Genomic DNA, 27,233 nt, shown 5'->3' on the forward strand with positions numbered 1-27,233 from the left:
GCACCAACACCTCTCCGCCCCGCCACACCATCTCCCCCCCCCCCCCCCCCTGTACCTCTGGAGATCTTCGTTAGCGCAAGCTACTTCTCCTTCCTGTTGCTTACACCAACCTGGTTCCCCTCTGAATCACTTCCAAGTCATAGGGCCAGGAAGTGACATCAGAGGGAAATCCAACGCAGACTGAGGAGCATGCTGCAGAAGCCACTCTCACTGGCAAAGATTTAGAAGTATGGGAGGGAAAGGGAGAGCACAAGTGAGGAGTGGGAAGACGCCACTGCCCCAGGCACCTCCTACCCTTACTACGCCACTGCTTCCTCTGTCATCATATCCCTTATTTTTTTCCCATCCGTATTTCCAGAATTTGGCCATCTCAAACATCAATCTACCTGCCCAGTCTGTACCTCTTTCTCCCAGCAAAATCTTCCTGTGCTCCCCCCCCCCCCCCAATGCTCAGATCTCTCTCTCCCCACATTGCTAGATATCTCATTTGCTTCCCCTCCCATAGTCAAGTATCTCCTTTCCTCTCTCCCTCCCCCTGTGGTTGGGCATCTCTCTTGCCTCTCCCCCCCCCCCCCCATGGTGTGGTCCAGTATGATTCAGGCAGGTTCGGTCTCTGTCCTTCCTCCAATGGGTGGCTCTATGTCCTCCTTCCATCCTTCTCTCTAACTTTTCACAGACACCAGCAGTGATAGAGCTTAAAGCAGAGCACTGCCTGCACACTAGACAGCTTCAGTCTCTCATGATCTCTTCAGTCCCTGCTACATTGGAACAGCTGATGTAACTTCCTGTTTTGGTGTAGCAGGGACTGAAGAGACCGCGAGAGACTGAAGCTGTCTAGCCTGCAGACAGTGCTTTGCTTTAATCACTAGCACTTTTAACGGCTATGAAGGGAGAGAAAGATAACCACGGGGGGGAGGGAGAGAAAAGAGAGACCTGACCCAACCAAACCTGACCATGGGGGAAAGGGAAGGAGGGAGGAAGGAGAGAATTAGGGGTGTGATACGGTGGACCACATCAGGTGGTGGGCAGTGGTGGCCAAAGGTCAGAAGTGGCAATGGCAGCAAGGCAAATCTCCAGGGAGGGCAGCGACGGCAAGAGTGGCTCTCTGGGTGGTGGGGGCAGTGACAGCAAGGACAGCTTTCGGGGGGGGGGGGTCAGTGACAGCAAGGGTGACTCTGGGGGGCAGTAATGGCAAGGCAGTTGTTTTTGGGAAACAAAATGGCACAATTTAGAATGTGGAGTGGGGCGAGAGTAATGCTGGATGGGTACAGAGGAAGGAGAGACAACTGTGTTAATTGCGTTAAAATTTTTAACGCAGTTAACCATTTAATGCATTATTAATGTTAATTGTAAACCCTAATGAAGCTAAACATAACAAACTCAACATACACAAACAAAACCATCAACAAAAACAAGAGCAGTGCTAGTTTACAGTATAAAAAGACTACTTGGGCAAAAAAAAAATAAAAAAATTCAATGATTTTAAAATATGTAAAACGTATATTACACATTGCTTACATCAGGAGTATAACTATCTAAACATCTGAAACAGCAGAAAGTTAGATACAATAAGAATGTCAATAAAAATATTCATAATAGTGGTAAAACACAAACCATTATTGATATCACACAGGACCCAAGGGATTGCTGTTATCCGTTTTGAAGGTTATGTTATTGTTTCCGTTTAAACAGTAAAGATAGTTACAGTTACATCTGGAAGAAAAAAAAAACATACATCGAGTTGGAATACTATGGTAGAATGTTGGGTATAACGCACATGATCTCATATGGAAAAGAGTCCCGAGACTGCACTGAAGCCCATAGGAATTGAATGGGCTTCAATGCATCTACAGTATTCTCCCAAAATTCGGGAGGGATCCGTTACAGGACGGTTTTTCGCCTGTTAAAAGGCAGAGGAGGCAGGAGAGGGGCAACTGGAGCGCTGGCAGGTGAAGAAAATCACTCACAATCTGCTCCGACCGCCTCTTCCTGTAGTAAAGTTGGGCTACACCAATCAGGAGCTGCTTTGACACGCAGCTCCTGATTGATGTAGCCCGATTTTACTACAGGAAGAGGCAGTTGGAGCAGACTGGGCTGGGCATTAAAAGTGGTTAACCAACTGCAGTTCTTATATCTGGCTAATAATAGAAAAATAGTTTGTAAGCACTGGTATATCATACATAATCTCTGTTGTTTTAAAAAGATGGACTCTATTGTACCAATAACAAGAGGCTAGAACCTCAGGGATAGACTGGTGTCATCTGCAAGCTAGAAGGCACAGAGCTGAGATTGATCAGGGGAGGAGAAGGGCATAAAGAGAGCATGAGAACTTGTATGCGGCCTTTTTGTTACTTAGGCATTTCAAAGCCGACATTCAAAGTGGTGGGCACTGGAGGATTAGGTGACTTACCCAGGGTCACAAGGAGCAGCACTGCAGAGACAGCAGCTCAACCAGTGAGCCACAGTCCTTCACTTTCTGAGTGAAATTTAGGAAGAGGAGTGTGTGAAATAATGAGCATGAAGTAATGAGAGGCAGCAGAGTATATGCATTTGTAGGTGAGCCATAATGCACATGGATTACCTCTTAACACACTTTAAACAGCAACAATGTGCGTTATGGACTATTCTAAAAATGGCGCTCAGAGTTGGATGCCATTTATAGAATAGCATTTGGCACCAGGATCCACACCCAAAAGAATTGACACCAACTGGAATCAGTTGTAAATTCTTGAGCCTAAATTAAGCACAGATCCTCCGAATCCTAACACGACGTGCAAATTCCAGGGATGCCCTCAATCTACCCATGGCCACATCCTCCTTACGGATCCACGTGTAAATTTTACTTACAGATCCCAGAGCCTAAAGCTATGTGTGCAGATTTTAATACCAATTAGCGCTGATAATTATTAGCACCCAATTATCAGCACTGATTGACTTGTTTATCAATTACTTGCACACACAAATTAGGTGCGGTGCTCAAATTTGCATATGTAATTTTGAGCACCATATATAGAATTAGGGCGTGTATTACTTTAAGTCATGTTAATATTAGTTACCATGAGAGACATACCCCCCCACCCCCCCTTTTACTAAACCGCTATAGCAGTTATTAGAGCAGGGAGCTGCGCTGAATGCACCGCGTTGCTCCCGCTTTTCAGAGTTCCTATGAGCGTCGGGAGCAGCGCAGGATGGAACTCCTCTTGTATAAGGAAAGACTAAAAAGGTTAGGGCTCTTCAGCTTGGAAAAGAGACGGCTAAGGGAAATACGATTGAAGTCTACAAAATCCTGAGTGGTGTAGAATGAGTATAACTAGACCGATTTTTTTACTGCATCAAGATGTACAAAGACTAGGGGATGCTCGATGAAGTTAGAGGAATACTTTTAAAACCAATAGGAGGAAATATTTTTTCACTCAGAGAATAGTCAAGCTCTGGAACGCATTGCCAGAAGATGTGGTAAGAGCAATTAATGTAGCTGGTTTTAAAAGGTTTTGACAAATTCCTGGAGGAAAAGTCCATAGTCTGCTGTTGTGACTTGGATTGGCCTCCGCAAAGATGGGCTACATAAGACCATTGGTCTGACCCAGTAAAGCTATTTTTGTTTATCCGACACCCTTTTTGTGAAGTTCACAGCAGTGCCCTTTAAGGTGCCCCACTGCTCTTTTGCATAGTAACATAGTAAATGACGGCAGATAAAGAGCTGAATGGTTCATCCAGTCTGCCCGTTATTCTCATTAAAAAATACATGATTAAATTAACTTGTTTTGTAATTGTATGTATTATTTAGCATTATTTTGTGTGTGATTTTTGTTCCCTGCTTAGATTTGTGGATAAATAATAATTTTTTTAATTTTTTTTTTTTTTTTTTAAACCCTACTTATCTTCTTTGATATTTCTGGGCCATAATCTAAAGTCCACCTGATATTGTCCTAGGTTCCAACACCTGAAGTTGCCATCTAAGCTCACCCCAGCCTATCCAATCATCCAGTTGTTGTTGTTTGCATATCTACTATAAAAAGTCTGGCCAGTAACATCCTCGTGTTCCAAATTAGTGGAGTTCCCATGATGGATGTTCTATAATTTTAGACACCTTGAGGTTTGGGTTTAGGATTTTGAGCACTGGGTCGTACCAGCTGGAGGAAAGGTAAGGACAGAGATGACCACGTGTGACAGTTCCCGGATGAAATCTGGGTGCGAATGGACAAGATCTGGTTCTCTTTCACGCTTAGCGTTGCAAAACATGCAGTGATGGGGCCAGAGTAAACTTAACACTACGGTAATTTTGCGGGATGGCTAAGGAAGGTGGCAATGGGCAAGAGAAGGTGCTGCTGCTGTGCCTCATGACCAGATCCAGCAGTAGGACACCTACCTCCACCTAATTTACATTGCCATTTTTAGAATACAGGCCTTACTGACTTTGAATATAAACCCCAAAGCTTGTACCTGAGACAGTAGACTGGTGGTTGACTTGCACCAGCTGCATATTACCCCCTTTGATTGTAAACACTCTAGGGACAGAGAAATACCTAGTGTTCCTGAATGTAATGCACCTTGAACTTCTACTAATCATCTCTTATAAAGTGCTGAAAAGCGTACACAGTGCTGTACATTTTGATATTTGTAGAAAGGCCCTGCTCAGAAGAGCTTACAATCTAATTTGGACTGGAACCGGTGTGAGCTAAATCTAAAATTCCCTTTCCTTATTAAAGCTAAAATGCCTGTTTAGATAGCCAGCCCCCCCCCCCCCCAAAAAAAAAAAAGGGGTTATTCCTTGAGGCTTAGAAGAGGTTTTCTCCCTATTATTTCATCCGTTTTTTTTTTCTAAATCATCCCATTAATGACTTGACCAAGCATGTACTCACATCTGCCCAGAGCTCTGACAATAGCCCTGTCCTCTACTCTTTACATCATCCAGAACTTAAAGAGATCCTTCTCTACAAATCATAGAAATCAGACAATCAGGAAAAAAACCTGGCAAAATTTAAGTCTGAACTTAAAAGTTTTCTATTTATAGATGCCTTTAATGATTAATTTTTTCACATCCTTAACTTAATAGATCAATTGTCTTCGTCTCCCTTCCTATTGTTTTTCCCCTGAATTAATGATTTTAATACTGAATGTAACCATTAAATAATTTTCCTTTTGTTTCATTATAATTTGTAGATATACCCTTAAAATGTACTGTAATATGTATATATAAGATTATCATTTGTTTAATTTAATAATTGTAAGTATGTTACCAAAAAATTTTATTTATTTGTACATCGCCTTGAATTTTGAATAGGCGATAAATCAAAATACTTAATAAACTTGGAAACTTGGAAAGGTGCAAAGGCAGTTACAGTATATTTAAACTAGATCCTCAAGAACTGTCTGAAAACCGTTTTCTACTAATTGTCAGAAACAAGTCAACCAGAATTGATTAGCTTATTTAGATGGAATGGTAGAAGTCCAGGGTTTATAAGTCGTTCAAATCTGACCAAATTTTTTTCTCCTAATATAAATACCATTAATTGCAGCACACTTCTAAAGACACAGTCAGCAACATAGCACATAAGGGATAGCAAAGCTTAAATCTGAGAATCATTTTCCCCCAATTCCATTTGGGCCTTGAATCAAATTGTCAAGCACAATTCATAATTTGTCTAAATGATAGCTAAGTCAACATTTTCTGAAGTCTGGCTGGATTTTTTCGTTGTAGATCAAAATACAGGTCTGCTTCCTCATTTTACAGTTGTCACTAATATATTTTACCATTTTACAGACATAAGGCTTAAGAACAGGTCAGAGCAGAGCTGAACCACCCCTCTAACCAGTTGCTGGGAAAAGCTTCTGCTCTATCAGACTTACCTTTCTCCCAAGTAAATGCTAAAGTGAGGGTTTAATGAGTAAGGCAGTGTAGATATTGACAAGTAGCTGATCTGTACCTTTAACCCTGACTACACATTATGATGGTACAATGCATCAGCCTAACTGGGCCCACTGTGGTCTTTTCAGGAAATAAATTAATCAGTACAATCAGTGTGATTTTATTTGCAGGAATGTGTGTGTATGCAAGTGCCTTTCTTTTATCACACGCACAAAAGCAGGTCGCTAAATAAAAATGATCACTTTTTTTTTTTCCCTGCTGAAGCAAACAGTGAAGTGTGCGAACATAACTTTAGCCACACCCATGGTATTGTATAGATCAACTTGTCAGACTGCTCTAGTGTTATCCTGGTGACACGAGAGAGGGTTAAAAAGCAGAAGGTTGTACCCATCATTGTTTAAAACGTAAGCCAAGCACTTGATCATCAGCTTCCTGTGAGGCTCTACTAGTTAGGTACTTTTATCCCAAGAATCACAAAAAGAGAGCAGGGCAAGTGGTCAGGTGAAGGTTTACAACTTAAAAGAAAAACAAATAAAATAAAAACCTGCGGCTGAATCACCTAAAAATCTTGAATTCTGATTTTGCATGAAAGAGCCTCCGAAATATAAATTTAATGTAATTTTCTCTTACCTTTAGTTACCTGCATTTACTATTATTTAAACCAATACTATTGACAGGAGCTAATAGCTTTAATAAGAACACAATCAAGAGGTAGCTTATACATACATTGGTTCAATCACCCTTTCCAGGCTAAGTATTTTGGTGCTGGGCAACAAACTTTGGAAAGCATCCTAGAAGTCAGTTTTTAAGAACAGTATTAGTTGGTGTAAAGTGTTGAGGAGAACTGTAGACATAAGAATGGGTACCCACATTAAACTGTGGGTTAGGAACAGAGCCAAACTTTACCCCCGTGCCATTTTTTAAAGACTGAAACTAGTATCAATATGTATAAACTTAAACACATCTTAACCATTAGCAACTGCACTCAATGATTTTTAAAAAAAAAAACAACAAAAGCCAAACCCAAACCTGCTTTTAGATTTTAAATGAACTAATTTGTCTTGGCTGCCTTTACATTAGTGACTTTTATTCCGCCTTAACCTTGCAGTTCTAAGTGGATTACAAAAGAGGTAAGCTGGACATTTCCTGTATTACAGGATCAGGTGCTAATTACAAGACTGACTTTAGTCAGAAATAAGGGATGCTTAAGTACGGCATTAGTTTGTCTTGACAAAATTCCTGAATAGCAGCAGGGTCTTTATTCCCCTTCGGAGGGTTTTATAATCAGGTGTTATCAGTAAGTGGGCGAAATGGTGGTCTAGTTTACTATACTGGTCTTATAGCCTACAAATTTTTTTCAAGGATTCAATGCAGCTAACAAAAGACTTTTACAGCATTTAGTAAGGAAAAGTGCCTGGGCACAAGAGATCGATGTGGCAACAAGAGTCTTATCTACTGCTCAGACTCCAACCATCTGCAACATCCTTCCATCATTTTACTATTAACAGATTCATCCATCTTTGTTGGAAATGTTCCTTGATGTTAGCATTTAATATGCATTTTCCTGTTCATTCACTACATCGTTTAGGTTTTCTTCTATACCCACGTCTGAAAAACATTCCAGTTGCCTTCACAAATGATGTAAAAACATAGGCAATTGAACTTTGGGAAGGTTGCACCAAAACCAGATCAAAATGGAAGGTTCTATTTGCAATTTATAGTGCTATAGAATATCATCCCTTAGATTTAAATATAAAATCATAAGTGTTTAGGCTTGTACTAATGATAAAACCCACAGGGACAGGGCTAAACTTTGTCCCCATGTCATTCTCTAATCTAATCTAATCTAATCCTTAGGTTTGTATACCGCATCATCTCCACGTTTGTAGAGCTCGACGCGGTTTACAGTAGGAGAAATAGGAAGGAACTAAAATAGAGGGTTAGAGGTAGAAGTGTGAAGAAAATTTAGAGGACTTGGGATGCCAAGATATAAGAGTTTCCTTGATTCCTAAGTTGGAGGGAGACTTACATTTTTTGAGAAAAGCCAGGTTTTCAGATGTTTGCGGAAAACTTGGAGAGAGCTCAAGTTCCGAAGAGGGGAGGTAAGGTTGTTCCAGAGCTCAGTGATTTTGAAGTGGAGGGAGGTCCCTAGCTTTCCTGTGTGGGAAATGCCTTTTAGCGAGGGGAAGGATAGTTTTAATTTGTGGGAGGATCTGGTGGTATTAGGGTTTGAGGAATTCCAAGAAAGAGAGATAAAGGGAGGGAGGATACCATATAGGATTTTTTTTTTAGCAAGCTCAGGCAACAAAATTGCGCAGCTTTAAAAAAATAAAATCTGTTTCAGCAGAGAACAGAGAAACCAAAGATAAGAGGAATTTGAGTGTGTTTAACTATGGCACTGAAATAGTACTTGTGTTTCTAGTATATGAGCTCACCAGTTGAAACTCATAGCTATAACACAAGATGGACTATACTGGACCAGGCCATTCAAAGATTTTACATATCATTGCTGTCATTTCTAGGCATAAAGCCTCACATTCCCAATTGTTTTCTATTTCAAGTCCACAGCCAGTGTTCATTTCCTATAACTAGGCAATGATAAAAGTTTAATGCAAGCTCTTTGAGCCAAGACATTAAACGCCAGCTGCCTTTTCAATGATTGCAATAATGCTTAAGTCAGCAAGTTAATTAGTATGAGCTGTAAGAATCAAGTTATACCTGGTAAACCAGTTTGGCATTTAAGTACAAAAAGTGCTTAATTTTAATCACTGCTACTAAAACAATTTGGATAGGGCACCAACTGAAAAACAGCACAGTTGCCAAAAAACACTTAAATTAAGCAGCTATCTTAAAATGTATTCTCATTCACTTTATTCTAATTCCATCAGGTCTTAATCTGAAGGATCTATGGAAAAGTGAGGGGGAGCCAGGTGTCAACTGCCACTCTACAAAATACTCCACACAAATTTCATACTTATCGTAAGAACTGCCATAGTGGGATAGAGCGAAGATCCATCAAGCCCGGTATCCTGTTTCCAACAGTGGACAACCCAGGTCCCAAGTACTTGGCAGAAACTCAAATAGTAGCAACATTCCAGAACTGAGATTGTGATATCATAATGCCTCATTCCACCAATGCCTAAGAGTCAACCTCATTAATGAGGTCACAATGGCAATGTTTATATATCTAAACTAGTATTTTAGCCCGTCACATTAACAGGTGCTAGAATATATGTCTGTCTTTATTTCTGTCTCTCTCCCTGGCCCCCTTTGTCTGTCTGTCTTTCTGTGTCTCTCCCTGCCCCTGTGTCTTCCTTCTTTTCTTTATCTCCCTTCCTCCCGCTGTCTGTCTATCTTTCCATCTGTCTCTCCACAGCAGCAGCATTCCCTCCCCTTCCATTTCCCTCCCCCCACACCACTTCCCTGTGCAGCAGCAGCATTCCCTCCCCCCCACACCACTTCCCTGTGCAGCAGCAGCGTTTCCCCTACCCCCCCCCTTTCCCTTCCCATGGTCTGGCCGGCTCCCTTAGATCTTTACGCCCCCCCCTTTCCCTTCCCATGGTCCCGACAAACCTGCCAATTCCAGCAGCGTCTGAAGTACTCTACACATGCTGCTTCGGGGCCTTCTACTGCCCTGATTTACTCTGGCACGTCCAAGATGCGGCAGAGCAAATCAGGGCAGTAGAAGGCCCCGAAGCAGCGTGTGTAGAGTGCTGCAGACGCTGCTGGAGTCGGCAGGTTTGTAGTCAGGACCACAGGAAGGGAAGGGGGGGCGGCAAAGGACTAAGTGAGTCGGTCAGACGTCAAGAAGGGATGGGAGGGTCAGACCGCAAAAAAAAAAAACTTAGAGTGAGTGGGGAGCCGGCAAAGGAGTCTTTTTGGTCAGCGCTTCTCTTCCCAGGCCATTTGGGTTCTGCTGCCGCGAGCATGGGGTCGTTTTAAGTGCACATACACACTCTTGCTGGCCACGGACATATGAATCAGGGACACGCGGTAAGAATGCGCATGCGCACTTAGTGTTTTATTATATTAGATTAGTTCTGTATAGGCATGAGCCTAGATCCTTCATGCCAAGCCCTGATTTCTTTCTTCCTCCCCCAATTTCCTCAGTGGTCCTACAGCAATACTCCATCTTTCCATGGCTGTGTGATTTGCAGTTATGGTTGGAAGACATGTGCAACCCCCTTCCCCCATCCAATTGATGTTGATCAACACAAGGGGTCCTTAGATGTTCTCACTGACTATACCTATTTGGGTTAAGGTTTAAAAGTCCTCCATTATGGGGCCAAGTTTTGGGGAACTTATATTATGAACAGAGGATCCTCGCATACACTTTATATTCTGTTATATTTTATTTTTGATTTATCCTTTTGGCAAGCAACCAGTATTGTAACAATAGTCTCTTTAGATTATATTTAGTCAAAGGATTTTCTTGTATGAACAATGACATGAAGCATCCATCCAGATTGTGCCCCGTAATTTGGGAAGCTCTGTCCTAGAACATCCAAGTAGCAACCTTCAATCTCTGGTGATCCTTGACTTGACCATCCCACTCCCCAATGGCCAACAATTCCCCTTTTATGGAATATTTACCATCTCCAACAACTCTCCTGCTCAGTACAAGCCCAGATCTCCTCCTTTGGACAGGGATCAGCTGGCACTACTCTGCTTTATAGGGGAAAACTGGCTGCAAATCCTGCTCTTCTCAGCCGCCTCAGATACGTGAGGTTTGGAATTCAAACACAAAGCCAATAGGAGGAAATATTTTTTTCACACAGAGAATAGTTAAGCTCTGGCACGCATTGCCAGAGGTTGTGGTAAGAGCAGATAACATAGCTGATTTTAAGAAATGTTTGGACAATTTCCTGGAGGAAAAGTCCACTGTCTGTTATTGAGAAAGACATGGGGGAAGCCACTGCTTACCCTGGATCAGTAGCATGGAATCTTGCTACTCTTTGGGTTTTGGCCAGGTACTAGTGACCTGGATTGGCCACCTTGAGAACGGGCTACTGGGCTTGATGGACTATTGGTCTGATCCAGTAAGGCTGTTCTTATGCCTTCTCAAGGGTGGGGATGAAATACCATAGTGCACCACCTGCTCATCTCATTTTCCTCTCTCCTTTCCTTCCCCTCCATTGTATCCATTTCTATACCACCTGTTTCACTCAACCCCTCCTCCCAATCCCTTTGATCTCCTCACTTCTTCCCTGCCAATTCCTTCATTTGTTCTCCCCCTCCTCCTCCGCCGTCGTCACTAAGGCAGACTTGACAAAGCCCAGCATACATCAGTAGTACAGGGGAATAGCAAAAATCAAGGCCTAGTGGGCTCTAGTTCAGTGTTTCTCAACTCAGTCCTGGAATACCCCCTTGCCAGTCAGGTTTTTCAGGATATCCACAATGAATATGCATGAAGGAAATTTGCATACACTGCCTCCATTATATGCAAATTTCTTTCATGCACAGTCGTCTTGCCTACACCAGTGCTGGAAGCAATTGTGTATTTGCCTTATCAAGGCAAAAGCTAAATATCATGTAACAATAGTTTTAAAGGCATACGATACAACAAATCTGGCATTTCAAGGGATTAGTTCACAAGTTTATTATGAAAAATACTGTAGAACTTTTCTGCAACACTGTCTTACAGAAAATAGTTCGGCTGAAAACAATTTCCTAAGTTTAAACATTAACAGAACAATTTAGGGAAGAGAAAAAAATGAGTGCAGAAAGAAAATCAATACAATTAAATTAAACAATATTCCCTGAAAATTAAAAAAACAACAAGTTTCAGAAGTCAGATATAAGAGGCCTTGGTACTTATTTTTAAAATGTTCTTAAAGTTCCAATGATTGCTGTTATTATCTACAGTCATGCTGAGTAAAGCTATATCTAAATGGAAAGTTAGTTGTATTCACAAGGTGTTAATGTTTACATCTTAATTTCTGCAGTCTCAGACAGCAAAACTACAGACAGTGCTAGGCCAGAAACTGCTTCTTGATCAACAATGTCATACTTCAGCATGCAATGAACTGCTCTTTCTAAAGTAGTCACAGTTGAAGACGAGAGGCTTTGTACGTTAATATGGCACATCTTTTGGTCCATGTGGAAACAGCAAGTTTCTGAATGTTTACGTTTTCTGACATTTTGGAGTTACTGCTGCCTCTCATTTCCTTTAGGTCAATGCTTTAGGTTCATGGCAATACTGTACAATGGTAAAATTTCTTTACAGGAAGTAGTCTGGGGTGCGACGGGTAACATGAGGTTCACCTCTGCGTGGCGCTGGATCAAACTGCAAACTGACAAAACACACAATGTTAACTTTCCATTATACATATATATATATATATATATATGACATGCCAGTTTGGTTTTATACAAGCTACATCTTATCACTAGATTGTTCCAAGAGAGGATTTGTACTCTAGAGATTAGGATCATAAAATTAATGTGCCACTGGCTATTCTATTCAAATATTTTATATACCGCCCTATATACATATATATATTTATATGTCATGCACTATACATATACATATATACATCTCATGCACTAATAGCAATGCCATGTCATCCATCATATTACTATACTTTTGAAACGCAAAAAAAAAGTCATTACTTACAAGGAATATTTCAGTGTGTCATCAAGTTCCATGATTGCAGCCTGGTTGCCACAACGGTAACAATAGTTTGGAGCACTGAAAATAGTTACTACGTTCCGGTCATGGCACCAATTGTACCCCTTCAAAAAAAGACAAATATTAAGGTAAGGTTGACTTTAATCTAACAGCAATAAACCTATTTAACTTTTAGGTCTTAAGGCACCGTTCAGCCTTTTATAAGCTTTTTTGCTAGTGCCATCAGAATATACACAAATATTTAGACCTCTTATTTTGAAAGAAGGGGAAAAAGTTTCTCCCATGTATACTGTCTGTTTGCTGCCCTTTGTAGAAGCATGTCCTAACTTTTCTTTCCAGTTCAGTTATTCTTCACTGCCTCCAGGCCTTGGGGGGAGGGAGGTCAGATACATATGTAGCTTCACACTTCTTGGTTACAAGATGCATCAAATTTTTCCCTAATCCACCAATCAGCAGCATTCATGGTAACTAATGCAATAGTGGAATCACTAGATTCAATACTGTCACACCATCAGTTTTTAAGTATTCACCTCTCACCCACCTCCAAAATGAGTTCGTACCTTGTTATAGTCTAGCCAAATATTTTGCATATTTATTATATTTCAACAATTTCTTACCTCCATTACCAACTGGTGAGCTCTTGAAACCAAGGTAAGGCCATTAGCATGGTTAAAAGTTTCAGAAATATCTTGTCCAAAGGTGTAACCTGCACCTCGAGGAGAAATGCCCCAACCACCACGATCGTCTGGATCAGACCACAGTAAGTCACACATTGGACCCTAAAACAAATATGTATTAGACACTAGTTTCACCAAAGTCAACTACAGTGTAGGATAGTCAAACATTTTACTAAATCGTCCTATCCAAAACTCTATAGCAGAATGTATCAAATGGGCCCCTTAAAGGGTACAACATGAATTAATGCCATTAGGATTCCTTATTTCCATAACATTGGTTCTATAGCAAATTGTATGCATTATAAATGCTACAAAAATGAGTCTGTTAATGATTTGTATATCTAGGCTGAGATTTGAACCTCAAATCTGTAATTAGAGCAGAAAACTATTTCATACACCTTTCCACCAATCCCCCCACTGTGACAAAGATGTATTTTAAACTGTAGTTGCCATAAGTAGTACAAAAGATATGTGTACCCCAAAACATTTAGGGATGGCTGCATGGAAGCTTTATGTATTCAAATTGCTAGATAACACAAATAACGCATTCTCAGACACGTTACCATTTTGAAATGTTGGTCCTTAATATTCCATTTTGTATATATTTGAATGATAGCTTTTTACATTCATTAAATAACCTATACATGTATGTTTCCATTGTATTTTGCTCTCTAATAGTATCTTCAGAGACTACAAACAAGGTTTCCCCAGAACACTTAGCTATCACTCACAAAAGTCTTTGTTGGGGGGGGGGGGTTCCTTCAGAAAGGGATGTCAAGTGTTTTATACTTCTAAAAAGAAATTAAATGTCCAGTGTAAGTTTGTGGTCCTTACTATCTTAATGCAACCCTTTAATGTAACATGCAATACCAATATTGGAATGCCCCCATTTAAAATAAAACAATACCTCATGCGGAACTTCCTGTAGACGATCAAGTGCTCTGATGTGATCCAGTGTATCTATAGAAGGTGATAAACCTCCGTGTAGACAGAAAATCTATATAAAAATAATCTATATTAGAAACATTAATTTGAAATTATGCATTTACAAAGGAAAAACTAAGTAAATCTGTTTATATGAACTAGAACAAGGCTCTGTTAAGCCAAGGAACATTTTGTGGCAAAAAAGCCAGATTACAACTATCCTATTCTAAATATTTACCTCTCACCAACTCAGAGAATATAGATACATGACACAGACCCAAATATAAGCCTATGAGATTAACAGCTCTCCCCCACAAAAATGGGAGAACTTAACAAACTGAAAGGGATTTATATTCAAGTGTATAGAATCCCCCCTCCCCGAAGACCCAATTTCTTCCTCCATATCCTCCCCCTCAAACACTGTGATTATCAGCATTTTACTGGCAATTCCTTTCTACCTTTCCTCAGTTTACACAGAGAAAATTGCTGGGTTGGTGCAAAGTATTCAGGCCAAGGAAGGCAGGAAGGAACGAATGATCAATAAAATGTAACAGTAGAGGGTGAGGATGGGGGTAATGGCAGAAGAAACGGCAGTAACCACGGTAGCAAGGGGTGGAGGAGAAACAAATATAAACAGCGACCCTCATTTTTGGACCAAAATCTGTTTACATTTGAATGTATACAGTAGGCATATTGCGTCTACAAAAACTGAAATTATAAATAGTTAAAGCTTTAATAAATGCATATACTTTATGACAAGTAGTCAAGGAAAACACTCTGGCTATGCAGTATGGCTTGTGCAGTTTACCATTTTACAGAGTGAAAAAGAAAGCATTATGCTGTATTAATTGCCAAGAACTGTGAGCAACAGAAAACTCAGGCTGGACTGCAGTTAATTGATTGCAACCAGATTAAGGGCTCCTTTTACGAAGGTGTGCTAGCGTGATTAGCGTGCGCTAGCCAAAAACTATCACCTGATCAAAAGGAGGCGGTAGCAGCTAGCGCTCGCGGCATTTTAACGCGCGCTATTCTGCGCGTTAAAGCCCTAACGCGCCTTCGTAAAAGGAGCCCTAAGTGTGTGTGTGTGTGTGGGGGGGGGGTTCACAAAACTAATTCTTGACCTGACGGTTTTGATAACCAGCAAGCCAGTAGCTAGAGAGACACTACGCAAACTGAAAATTTGTTAAACAAACTACTGTAATATACCTGTCCATCCACCAAGGCAGTAAGCGGAAGATAATCAAAAAGATCTGTAAAATATTTCCAAACATTTGCATTTCCATATTTTCTTAAGCATTCATCATAAAACCCATACACTTGTGTGATTTGTCTGCTTTCATGGTTGCCTCGAAGGATTGTAATACGTTCACGGTAGCGAACCTACAAAAGACATTTACATCAGTTGATCATTCATAGTGCAAATACAAATTTTTTAGGCAGAAACATTAAAACAGACACTCTTACAGCATGCAAACTATCCTAAGGCTTAGCTGGTAGGAGGGGTTGTACAGAGATGTGTTTTAATCTCATTCCCTTTTATTATGTTAATAAGTGCACACAAAAAGAAAGTGCATTTACCATGACAATACAAAGCGAGTAAAGATGGCCAATGTGACTAAGGAACAAATCAACTTATAGCCTTTATTAGTACTGCTGCTTAAGAAAACCTTTTTAAACGGAATACATTTTCATACTTAACTTAATAATACAATGCAAAAATGTTCTTATAAAACCAGTGAATTTAAAGCATCGTTTTCAAAATCTGCAAACAGATAACAGAAAGAAACTTTACCTTAAGAGCTACAAGCAGTGTTACTGTTTCAACTGAATAATATCCCCTGTCTACATAATCTCCCATGAACAAGTAATTTGTATCAGGTGATTTGCCTCCAATTCTGAACAGTTCCATAAGATCATGAAATTGTCCATGCACATCTCCACAGACTGTAACGGGACAACGCACTTCTTGTACATTAGATTCTTTAGTCAAAATTTCTTTAGCCTGTAAAAAGGAAAAAAAAAAATCAGTTTAATAATTTGCTTTATCTTAGAAGCATGAAGTGATTTAAGCTAATTTGTTAGGTGACCAAATGGAACAGGAGAGATGTGTTGAAGCATGCCACAGACTTCATTACTCCTGAGGCAGCATGAAGAGGAAAGGACGGCTCAGGCAGTGGATTTCTTCAGAAACTTCAGCAACCCTGCCAGCAAAAGTGTATCTAAAATAGGGGGTGCCCCCCCCCCTCAAAAAAAAAAAAAAAAATCAAATGGACTGCTTCCTACACCACCGCCTTTAATCATGTGATTAATAGGAGGGAGGATTTGGATTTGAATTAAATCATGATTTTCTACAGAAAGATTTTTGCTGTGAAGCAGCAGTATGTTATCTCTGCAGAAACAAATTCACAGTTTTGAGAAATATAAAATTAAGCATCTGTGATTTCTTCTAGATAAATAAACGTCATGGGCAATTTTCTATACCGTTCTCCCAGGGGAGCTCAAACCAGTTTACATGAATTTATTCAAGTACTCAAGCATTATACCAGCGGGCTCTCAATCTATCTAATGTACCTGGGGCAATGGGGGGGATTAAGTGACTTGCCCAGGGTCACAAGGAACAGCATGGGTTTGAACCCACCACAACCTCAGGGTGCAGAAGCTGTAGCTTTAACCACTGTGCCTCCTCTTGTACTGGTCAGTGGAATACTATTGAACCACTTGGGAAAACTGAGTTCCAGTCGAGTTGGGGGTGCCTTTAAGAAGGTCTAAGCTCCACAAAACAGAATTTTAGCAGGTTGTATCTGCCTAAAGCTAGGGAACAGCTCAGAAGAGTGTGAAATATCCTACTCCCCCCTCCTTTGCTCTTAATTATGTTTTACCAAATGTGACTTCATGAAAAAAAGAAGCAGAGAAGATTTCCTATTGAGATGCAAACCTCTTTTTATGAAGTAGAGAAAATTTGGGGCTCCTTTTACTAAGCTGCAATAGCGTTTTCTATCTATGGCTCAGCAGTTTTTGCAATAAATGAAATTAAGAAATAAAAATTATTATAAATCCTTCTCTACATAAGACCTAATTATAATTATTCTGATCTAACAATCTTGCATAGAGATATGTAAAAAATGTTTAGAACTCAATTTTTTAATAGTTCAGTTCCTCTTTGCTTCCCCTCCTCCCACCCACACATACCGATTCCCTTTCAGTAACTGGAATTTAAAAATTTTTCTACTTAAAGATGTTCCAAACACTAGCATGAATTAATGGAATTCATTTACCAAAAAAATATTGTATGAATATATAGCCTCATGCTACATAATTTAAAACTAATCCTTTTTTGAGGAAAATCTATTTCAAAAAATCCAATTTAAATTTTAAAAAATCATGGATTTTTAACCACCCTGATTAATAGCTTGAATCAAAATGCAGCCCTAATTATAGCTAGTAAAGAATTAATTTCCTTCTATAGATTGATTCATTGGGTAAAGAAATAATCCCCCTGAAGTACAATGTTAACTCAAAACATTAACAACCATACTTAAATTTAGACACTACTGGTCAACATATATTTAAAGATGTGAGGGTCATTTCATAAATAATGCACACTTTTTAATTTATGGGTTTTTTTTTTTTCTCAACTATTTCTTTACAATCCCTTCAATATAGTCTCCCTGCTTTGAAATGACCGAGTCCCAAAGTCCAGGAAGCTTCATTATTCCATTCAAGACCCCCTTTTTGTTCAGTTGCCGAATGGCTCAGTTACTGGCGGAAGACAGCTCTTCCAGAGATGCAAAACGATGTCCCCACATAGGTTGTTTCAACTTTGGAAAAAGGTCGAAGTCTGGTGGACTCGTGTCTGGACTGTAAGGAGCATGAGGTAACACTTCCCAACCGTATTCGCATAGTTTTTCAATGATGACATTCCTTATGTGCGGGCAAGCATTGTCGTGAAGAATGAGTGGCCCTGCCAAGAGCAATTGAGGTCAGGTTTTGTTCATTTTTTAGCAAAAAATCATAATACACTGCTGTGACACTTCTTCCACATGGAACTTTGTCTGTGAGGATGATGCCTTCATGATCATAAGCAAAAATCATCATTTGTTTGACTTTTGATTGAGCTCGTCAAAATTGTTTTGGTCGTGGGGAAGACGGAGCTCTCCACTCATTGCACTGTGATTTCAGCTCCGGCTCAAAGTCTCTGACGCACGTTTCATCAATAGCAACAATGCCTGATCTTCAACATTGAATCTTTGTTTCAGCATGGTTGCATTGTCCAGGCATCTCTGCTGCTGTTCAGCAGTCAAGAAATGTTAAAGATTGTTATAAGGAGAAGCTAACCCAAAAACACAGGACTTAAGCTACCTTAATGTCTGAACATCCCATGTTTTCAATTAATGAAAACGCTGATTCCTGTGGAGATTTGCTGCATTAATCTATAAATTTCTATGGCACAGCTCTAACCTCTGAGCAGCAGGAAGAGCAGGTTACAAAAGTGCTAGGGTGTTGCTTTGATCTCCAATAGCAATGTGCAACTCTTGAGTGCAAACCAAACAAATGTATCTGTGATAATTGCACCCCTTATATAAAGGGTGCAATTATCGCAGATACATGTTGCTTTGATCTCCCAACTACGGCATTTAAGAGGGAAGTAAGAGGACAAATTCTAGTGGGCTTTGGGGTTTATATTTAATAGTTTTGTAGATATGTAAAAAAATGTCCAAAAATCCTCATCTCTTATTCAGGCTACTGATTGATGTATAAACACAGTAAATATCACTCATTCATTCATGATGCTGAAAACAATTATTTTTTCAGTTTCAACTGAAATTCTAGATCTATACAATTAGGACTGAAGGACAGATTTCAAATTTTTTTTTTTTTTTGGGGGGAAGGCCAACTGTTCAACTACTGTCTGTTTCCATAACCAAGATACATCCATGATTTTTGCCAATTTGCAATTTAGACAAATGCAAATTCGCAATGAACAGATGTACAGAAATAGTCTCATGAATTCCAATTTTGAACAGTATCCACTAACAAGACAGTGAGTTCCCACAATTCTCAGGATAAGGAAACATGCACTTTATTATCCTAAAGCTACAAAAGTAATTGTGCAGAGTGGAAAAATTGTGGCATTACCTAGCACTGAAAATATTTGGTACCTGATGCCTAAAAATCAGAAAAGTAAAACAAAGGAAGAGAGGCTATAAACTAAAAATGATTCATAGATGAAAACACGCGGGACAATTGCACGAGGACAAAGCCGCTAAGACAGGATGTTAACGCGCCAGATTAAAAGGTAACTTTAAAGCGCTCCGAGGGAGTGTGTAGGGGGGAACCCCTGATTTTACTTAGAAGTGTTGGCGCTGCCATTGAGGGGGGTTTATGTTTTAGTGAAAAATTAGTTTCATAAGAACATAAGAATTGCTGCTGCTGGGTCAGACCAGCGGTCCATTGTGCCCAGTAGTCCGCTTCCGCGGCAGCCCTTAGGTCAAAGACCAGTACCCTAACTGAGACTACCCTTACCTGCATACATTCTGGTTCAGCAGGAACTTTTCTACCTTCATCTTGAATCCCTGGAGGGTATTTTCCCCTATAACAGCCTCTGGAAGAGTGTTCCAGTTTTCCAACACCCTCTGGGTGAAGAAGAGCTTCCTTATGTTTGTACGGAATCTATCCCCTTTTAACTTTAGAGAGTGCCCACTTGTTCTCCCTGCCTTGGAGAGGGTAAACAATATGTCTAACTACTAAATCTATTCCTTTCATTATCTTGAATGTTTCGATCATGTCCCCTCTCAGTCTCCTCTTTTCAAGGAAGAAGAGGCCCAGTTTCTCTAACCTCTCACTGTACTACAACTCCTCCAGCCCATTAATCATTTTAGTCGCTCTTCTCTGGACCCTTTTGAGTAGTACTGCATCCTTCTTCAAGTATGGCGACCAGTGCTGGACGCAGTATTCCAGGTGGGGTCGTACCATGGCCCGGTACAGCAGCATGATAACCTTCTCCGATCCGTTCTTGATAGCCTTCTTAATCATTCCTAGCATCCTGTTCGCCCTTTTCGCCACCACCAGCACACATTGAGCGGACAGCTTCATCAACTTGTCAACCAGTACTCCCAAGTCTCTTTCCTGGGGGGGGGGTCTCTCCGAGTACTGCACCGGACATCCTGTATAAGATTTTTGTTACAGACATGCATCACCCAGGTTAAACCTCATTTGCCATGTTGCAGCCCATTTCTCAAGCGTGTTTATATCACGTTGCAGGTCTTCGCAATCCTCTGTAAGTGGGGGGTTCCCCCACCCCCCACCCCTAAAGGCAGCGGCAACACTTCTAAGTAAAGTGGAGGATTCCCCCCCACATACCTCCTCAGAGCACTTTAAAGTTACCTTTTAATCTGGCGCACTGACGTCATGTGCGCATTTGTCAAAGCGGCTTTGTTTGCGTGCGATTGTCTGGCGTTCTTTAGTCCCGTCACTCTAAAAATAGCAAGATAAGCAGCAAGCAAAATAGCAAAAAGGAGAAACAAAGAAGTACAGCTGTTGATTGATTCCCCCCCAAAATAAAAATCACCCCTGCATTTGTAAGTTCAAACTGCACAGCACTTTATCATGTTTTTGACTCCTTTTGGCTAACAGCAAAAGGGCAACTGCAGAAAAGCTTGCACTGGAGCAGTGCACTCACTGAAGGCTAAGCACATGGCTTCTAAGGTGAACTTTAAATGCCAAAGTTTTTCTCCCTGATGCACACAGAATTTATGTGTTAATCCAGGTGAGTACACTCACATTTCATAGATGATTCTGCACGTGACCAAGCAAAAAAAAAAAAATTACAAAAAAAAACAACACCTCATTCCGCCTTCTGGTACAATCCTCCATTCTCAGCATCCTTGACTACTGCAATATCATTTACTTGGGCTCCACGAAAAAAACCATCAGAAGACTGAAACTGATAGAGAACACCGCCGTCCACCTTATATTTGGCTTGAACAAATGGGAACACATCACTCCTTTCTACCACAAACTACACTGGCTACCTTTTGAATCTGGAATCCTATTCAAGTTTGCGTGCTTTTGCTACAAAACTTTATTTGGTCTATCTCCGAGCTACCTCATCCCTCATTTCAACCTGAACTGCAACAAAAAGAACTCCGGCAGAATCAATCTATTCGCCTCCCCCTCCCCAAAACTATGTTACCTGAAAAGGTTCTTCGACAAAACCTTCGCCTTCCAGGCAGCCAAACAGAACCCATGGCTAGCCCAAATTATGCTCGAGGCCCCCACTTGCCTCGATTTCAGAAAACTTCTCAAAACTCATTTATTCCACGGACAGAATCCCTAATCCCCCTTCTCCCAACCCTCCCACCAACGATCTGAACTCTCCCTTTACTCCTTCTCATTGTCATATCCCTACCTAACCCTAATAACTTGTACAACCCCTTCATGCTTACCTTAACGACTTCGTTGCTTATAAATCTGAATAATTGTAATTCTTGTAAATTTATTTAATTGATGTGAACCGCCTAGAACTCCCTGGGTATGGCGGTATTCAAAAATAAAGTTATTATTATTATTATTGTTTAGCACAGAACATTCTGGCACATGCACGGATACAGGTCCAATCAGGGGGGGAAAAAATTGCATCTAGATCATCTCCCATTCTGCCTCAAAGCTGCGAGTATGGTTATGCTTGCTGGGGGGGAACACAATCATACTCATATTCAAACTGAAGAAATATGACTCTCTACCTCAAACAAACTACACTGGCTACCCATCTCATCTCAAATTCATGTCATAATATTCTGCATACTAAACAGAAGCTCCACCACACCTCTTCACTTATTCTCATCAGCTTGGTCCTCTTCATCCAGAAATTAGGATACAGTTGAACCTCCCTTCAACAAAAAACCTCAAGTATAAACACATATTCAACACAATGTTCACATTCTCTGGGGTGAAAGCATGGAACGATCTCCTAACAACCATCAGATCTGGACCAAAGTACTTCATATTCCGCAAGAAACTAAAGATCCACCTCTTTGGCTCCACCTAATCTACCGACAACTAAATCAAAACAATTAACCCAGTGTCCCGCAAGTTTTTTCGAGCTGCAGCACACTAAAAGTAGTAGCTGTGGCTCAAGGCACCGTCCTGGAAGTGCGCGGATATCACCATGACGACATCACACGCATGCATTACATCATCATGTTGATGTCCGCGTGTGTATGCCCTTCAGGGGTGCCAGAAGGGAAGAGGGCTAGAGAGGAGGATAGGTGCTGGCACCCACCAATTGCCTACAGGATGTGCCTCTCGCCATGAGAGGCATGTCCTGTAGGCAGTCAGTTGGCACCGGTGCCTCTCCTCTTGCTAGAGATTGAAATGCTGGCGTAGAGCGGCGGTTCAATTGCCCCATGAATGTAGACCCTTGATAAAACCAGGCAAAACGGGTCCCGTCGGGGATGGGGGTTGAGTGAACAGCCTTGTTACTGTTAAGATTCAGACGCCGGCAGATGCAGTTTACGATAAGTCCCACTCTGCGTTTTTTGCAAGCACTATATTTAGAGTGCCTGCATTAATGAATGATTGATAAGATATTTATTAGGCTGGAATATAAAATTGAAATTAAAATTAAAAATATAAAATTGAAATTAAAAAAAAGTTCCAAGTTAAAATTAGAGAATTACTAGGAGATTTTTTGGTCAATGATAGACACTGGAACCCCATACGTATGCAAACGATTATTATCCCTTGTGGATGGTTCGCGGGGTTACTGAGACCTTTTTCCTCCACGTTAATTACCTATCTTTGGCTTCAATAAGAGATTTTGGATTTGGTTATAAGATTTAAGCTATCTCTTGATCCTCAGTGGATTTTGTTGTAACAGTCAACTCCCCATTTTGAAAAACACTTCACATTCAGCTCAGCCTTCAGAGCAAGTACTAATGGAGAACATATACTGCACTTCTACCGTCATATTAATTTGGGCCCAAAAAAGGCACTAGGTCTTATTTTTTTCATGTAAATGATCATCTCTCCCTTCCTTTCCTTCACCCCAATTCTTCCTCTTTCCTTTCTCTCCCCCACATGTGCAGCATCTTTCCTTCCCCCCCTCCTATCCCCCTGTGCAGCCAAACCCTTGCCTAGCTTCTATCTTTCCCTCCCTCTCATCCCTTGTGCAGCAGAACCCTTGAGCACCCCCCCCCCCGCCAAACTTCCGTTGACCCTCCCATCCAAATCCCACCAAGCGCAAGCCATATATCCCTCCAGAGCAGCATCAGGCCGGCAACACTCTAAACAGGCTGCTTCGTGGCCTTCTCTCGGGGCCTTCCGTGTGCCGCGTTACTGATAACATCATCAGTGATGCGGCAGAGGGAATTCCCCAACGAAGGAGGCCGTGCAGCAGCCTGTTTAGAGTGATGCCGGTCCAATGCTGCTCTAGAGGGAGGTATGGCTCGCAGTTGGCGGGGTTTGGGTAGGAGGGAAGGCTGCAGGGTCAGTGGGAGTTCAGCTGCATGGCTGCGGCAGTGGGGGGGGAGCGCTGCTGCCGGCAACTAGGGTTTATATTAAGACCAACCCCAAAAATCATGCTAGGGCTTATTTTCAGAGAAACACGATAGAAACACAAACCAGTTTCATTTTTCTTTCTAAAAGAAGATCCTCCTACATACTCCATGTATTATAAAGTCGGATACCAAAAATACTATATTCACACTTCAATAAACTGAATTTTATTATAACCCAAAGCAAATAGTACAACAAAAGGAATAATTCACTGTTGTATAAACACACAGCAGTATGTAGAAGATATCATTCTTTTGATTCATCCAAAAGGAAGTAGAGCTCATAATATAATTTCATGCAGGGGTCATTTTTACACAAAAGCATGCATCTGACTTATTATGCAGTGCTTGGCTTATGAATAATCACATGACATGCAGCTTAATCTTAAGTTACCCATATGAGAAATGAACCCAGATACAGATCTGCCTAGAATAACCGGACAGTTGAGGTCCGAACAGCCTTTCCCACACTGGCCCTGAGATGTCGTTTACCTGTCATCTCACATGAACAAACAAAATGTTTAACCAGTAGAAAATTTAAAACTGTGAAAGGTGGACAGAACAAACAAAAATAGAGAGAGAGAGAGAGAGTCTAGTGCAGATGTTCGCTCCAGCAAGTAAATATTAAAAAGAAAAAGAATTAATTGCTTTGAGAACGCTGAGGTAAGATGCAGCCATGACCCTGGTTGAAGGAAGACAGTCGGGAACATAAGAATTTGATGTACTGGGACAGTGCGAAGATCCATCCAGCCCAGTATCCTGTTTCCAACAGTGGCCAACCCAGGTCCCAAGTACCTGCCAAAAACCCAAAGAGTAGCAACATTCCAGAGCTGAGATTGTGATGTCATAATGCCTCATTCCACCAATGCCTAAGAGCCAAGCTCATCAGTGATGTCACAATGGCTTAATTGTCCCATACTTGGCTCACATAAGAACATAAAAATTGCCTTACTGGGACAGACCAAAGGTCCATCAAGCCCAATACCATGTTTCCAACAGTGGCCAACCCAGGTCCCAAGTATCTGCCAAAAACCCAAAGAGTAGCAACGTTCCAGAGCTGAGATTCTGACGTCATAATGCCTCATTCCACCAATGCCTAAGAGCCAAGCTCATCAGTGAAGTCACAATGGCTTAATTGTCCCATACTTGGCTCACATAAGAACATAAAAATTGCCTTACTGGGACAGACCAAAGGTCCATCAAGCCCAATACCATGTTTCCAACAGTGGCCAACCCAGGTCCCAAGTATCTGCCAAAAACCCAAAGAGTAGCAACGTTCCAGAGCTGAGATTCTGACGTCATAATGCCTCATTCCACCAATGCCTAAGAGCCAAGCTCATCAGTGAAGTCACAATGGCTTAATTGTCCCATACTTGGCTCACATAAGAACATAAAAATTGCCTTACTGGGACAGACCAAAGGTCCATCAAGCCCAATACCATGTTTCCAACAGTGGCCAACCCAGGTCCCAAGTATCTGCCAAAAACCCAAAGAGTAGCAACGTTCCAGAGCTGAGATTCTGACGTCATAATGCCTCATTCCACCAATGCCTATGAGCCAAGCTCATCAGTGATGTCACAATGGCTCGAAGGTCCATCCAGCCCAGTATCCTGTTTCCAACAGTGGCCAACCCAGGTCCCAAGTATCTGCCAAAAACCCAAAGAGTAGCAACGTTCCAGAGCTGAGATTCTGACGTCATAATGCCTCATTCCACCAATGCCTATGAGCCAAGCTCATCAGTGATGTCACAATGGCTCGAAGGTCCATCCAGCCCAGTATCCTGTTTCCAACAGTGGCCAACCCAGGTCCCAAGTAGCAAAACAGATTCAAGTTATCCGACTGCGGTCCAGGGCCTGGCAAGGAGATTAACAGCCGAGAGAATGAAATCAAGCGACCAGTTGGAGGCGCATTTCGGATCGTTCTCCTGCCCCCCCCCCCCCCCCCCCTTATGAAGGCAAAATAGGATGTCCCTGCCGGGAGAGGCACGCTTTCTCCTAAGGCGAGGGCCAGCATCTCTCTCCCCCCCCCCCCCCCCCACATAAAAAAGATCGGTTACTAAGCGCAGGCGGCGGCAGCAGCTGAAAAAGCCGAAGCCAGAGAGGCGCCATTTTAGGAGCCGGAACGACTGCGCCAAAGAGGCCGATGAATGGGCGCGAGCGCGGGGGACGCCGCTCACCTTCTCGCACAGGGTCTTCACCTGGCTCTCCGACAGCTGCTTGCACTCGTTCAGCTGCTCGATCCACTGGTCCAGCTCCTTGGTGAACACCTTCTCGTCCATGGCTGCGGCCCCCCCCTCCCGCCCCCCCCAAAGGCCAGCCGACAGGAGGCAGCGACGAGGCCCCGGCAAAGCCCTAGGCACCGCCCGAGAAGGAGGGACGAGGCGGGCGGCGAGCGAGGTGTCCCGGCGACGGGCGCGACAGCCGCTTCCTCACAACACCGCCGCCTTCGCTCCCGAGCCGCTCTGTAATGGCCGCGCTGACGTCACTCGCCCCGCCTCCTTTCTCTTCGCGAGCGCCCACTGCCCCGGCTCCTTATTTCCTGGTTCTTTTTTTTTCCTCATCAGGAAGAGGCGGGGGTGCGCGCGGGGCGGAGTCAGGAGGGACTAGGGAGCCGCGCGTAAGCACGCATGACGCGGACGTGGGTGGGTGGAAGTGCGCAGGTGTGGGAACTGATCCTCAACCTTTTCAAGCCGGGTCGTCTCTTCCCCCCCCCCTCCCGGCCAAACTCCGCCCCTGACTCCACCCCCCTAATAATAGTACTTTTCTTCCATCCATTTTTCATAGACGCACAATATAATCTTATAATGGTAACCACAAAATTTAAAAAGACACAAAGCACTCAGTACCGAGAAAATGTTAATTATCATTTATATTTGGGGGGTTTCAAAGATGTCAAGGCAGCTGACTTTAAAACATGCAATGTACCTCAGTAAAAACTATAGACAAATATAGTGCAAAATAGAGACAGCAAATATAAATTCTCAAAACTGACACATTTCAATCACTAAATTCAAAATAAAATCATGGCTTTGCATCCTTTCTATTCCCTCCTTCAAAGCCGCTCCGAAGCCTGCCTGCCCCCCAAGCCCGTCAACTCGTCTTCGAGTCCTAGCAACATGAATTGCAGATCTAAAAAGAAATTGGTTTTGTACTAATCCAGTAAGGTCCTCTAGCGTCATCCGCATAGTTGTTTTCAAAGTGTCCAGCCATCCAATGGCGTACCTAGCATATGTGACACCCGGGGCCCATCATTTTTTGACACCCCCCCCCCATCTATACGAAAAACATGGTTTTTAGTAACAAGCCACATGTCACACATGAGTACCTAGGAAAAGGCAGCATCTTACATACTGCAGTGAGCAGTACAACATCAATAAACCCATTGTAAAACTAAGCAAGCCAGAATAGTACAGATCAATCCTGCAGTCAATCCTAACAGAAAACCATGTCTTTCGAACACACAGAACACAGAAAACACCTTCGCCTAGTATGGAATATGTAATCACAAACTAACCCCTCCCCCTTTTACAAAACTGTAGTGTGAATTTTACCCATGGTGGTAACAGCTCTGATGCTCAT

The 27,233-nt window shown here is 41.8% G+C and overlaps 1 protein-coding gene across 1 annotated transcript; it reads right to left on the reverse strand.

Annotated features, from left to right (window-relative positions):
* Positions 1-11,438: 11,438 nt before the first annotated feature.
* On the reverse strand, positions 11,439-26,174 carry PPP2CA (protein phosphatase 2 catalytic subunit alpha). Its single transcript, XM_033927473.1, has 7 exons — positions 25,832-26,174; positions 15,894-16,103; positions 15,308-15,481; positions 14,085-14,174; positions 13,118-13,279; positions 12,486-12,604; positions 11,439-12,162 (listed from the first exon to the last, which is right to left on the reverse strand). Exons 1-7 carry the CDS (start codon positions 25,931-25,933, stop codon positions 12,090-12,092), a joined length of 930 nt encoding a protein of 309 aa, XP_033783364.1. The 5' UTR covers positions 25,934-26,174; the 3' UTR covers positions 11,439-12,089.
* Positions 26,175-27,233: the final 1,059 nt, after the last annotated feature.

This window comes from Geotrypetes seraphini, chromosome 18 (genome assembly GCF_902459505.1).
Source record: "Geotrypetes seraphini chromosome 18, aGeoSer1.1, whole genome shotgun sequence".
In the NCBI taxonomy this organism is placed as follows: domain Eukaryota; kingdom Metazoa; phylum Chordata; class Amphibia; order Gymnophiona; family Dermophiidae; genus Geotrypetes; species Geotrypetes seraphini.

Excerpts from the sequence above, each read along its gene's own strand:
- PPP2CA (XM_033927473.1), bottom strand. The coding sequence starts at position 25,933 with ATGGACGAGAAGGTGTTCACCAAGGAGCTGGACCAGTGGATCGAGCAG. Across the intron at positions 14,175-15,307 it reads CTGCCTTGGTGGATGGACAG|ATTTTCTGTCTACACGGAGG; the intron begins GTATATTACAGT and ends ATTTTTATATAG. Across the intron at positions 12,163-12,485 it reads GACACACTGAAATATTCCTT|TTTGCAGTTTGATCCAGCGC; the intron begins GTAAGTAATGAC and ends GTGTTTTGTCAG.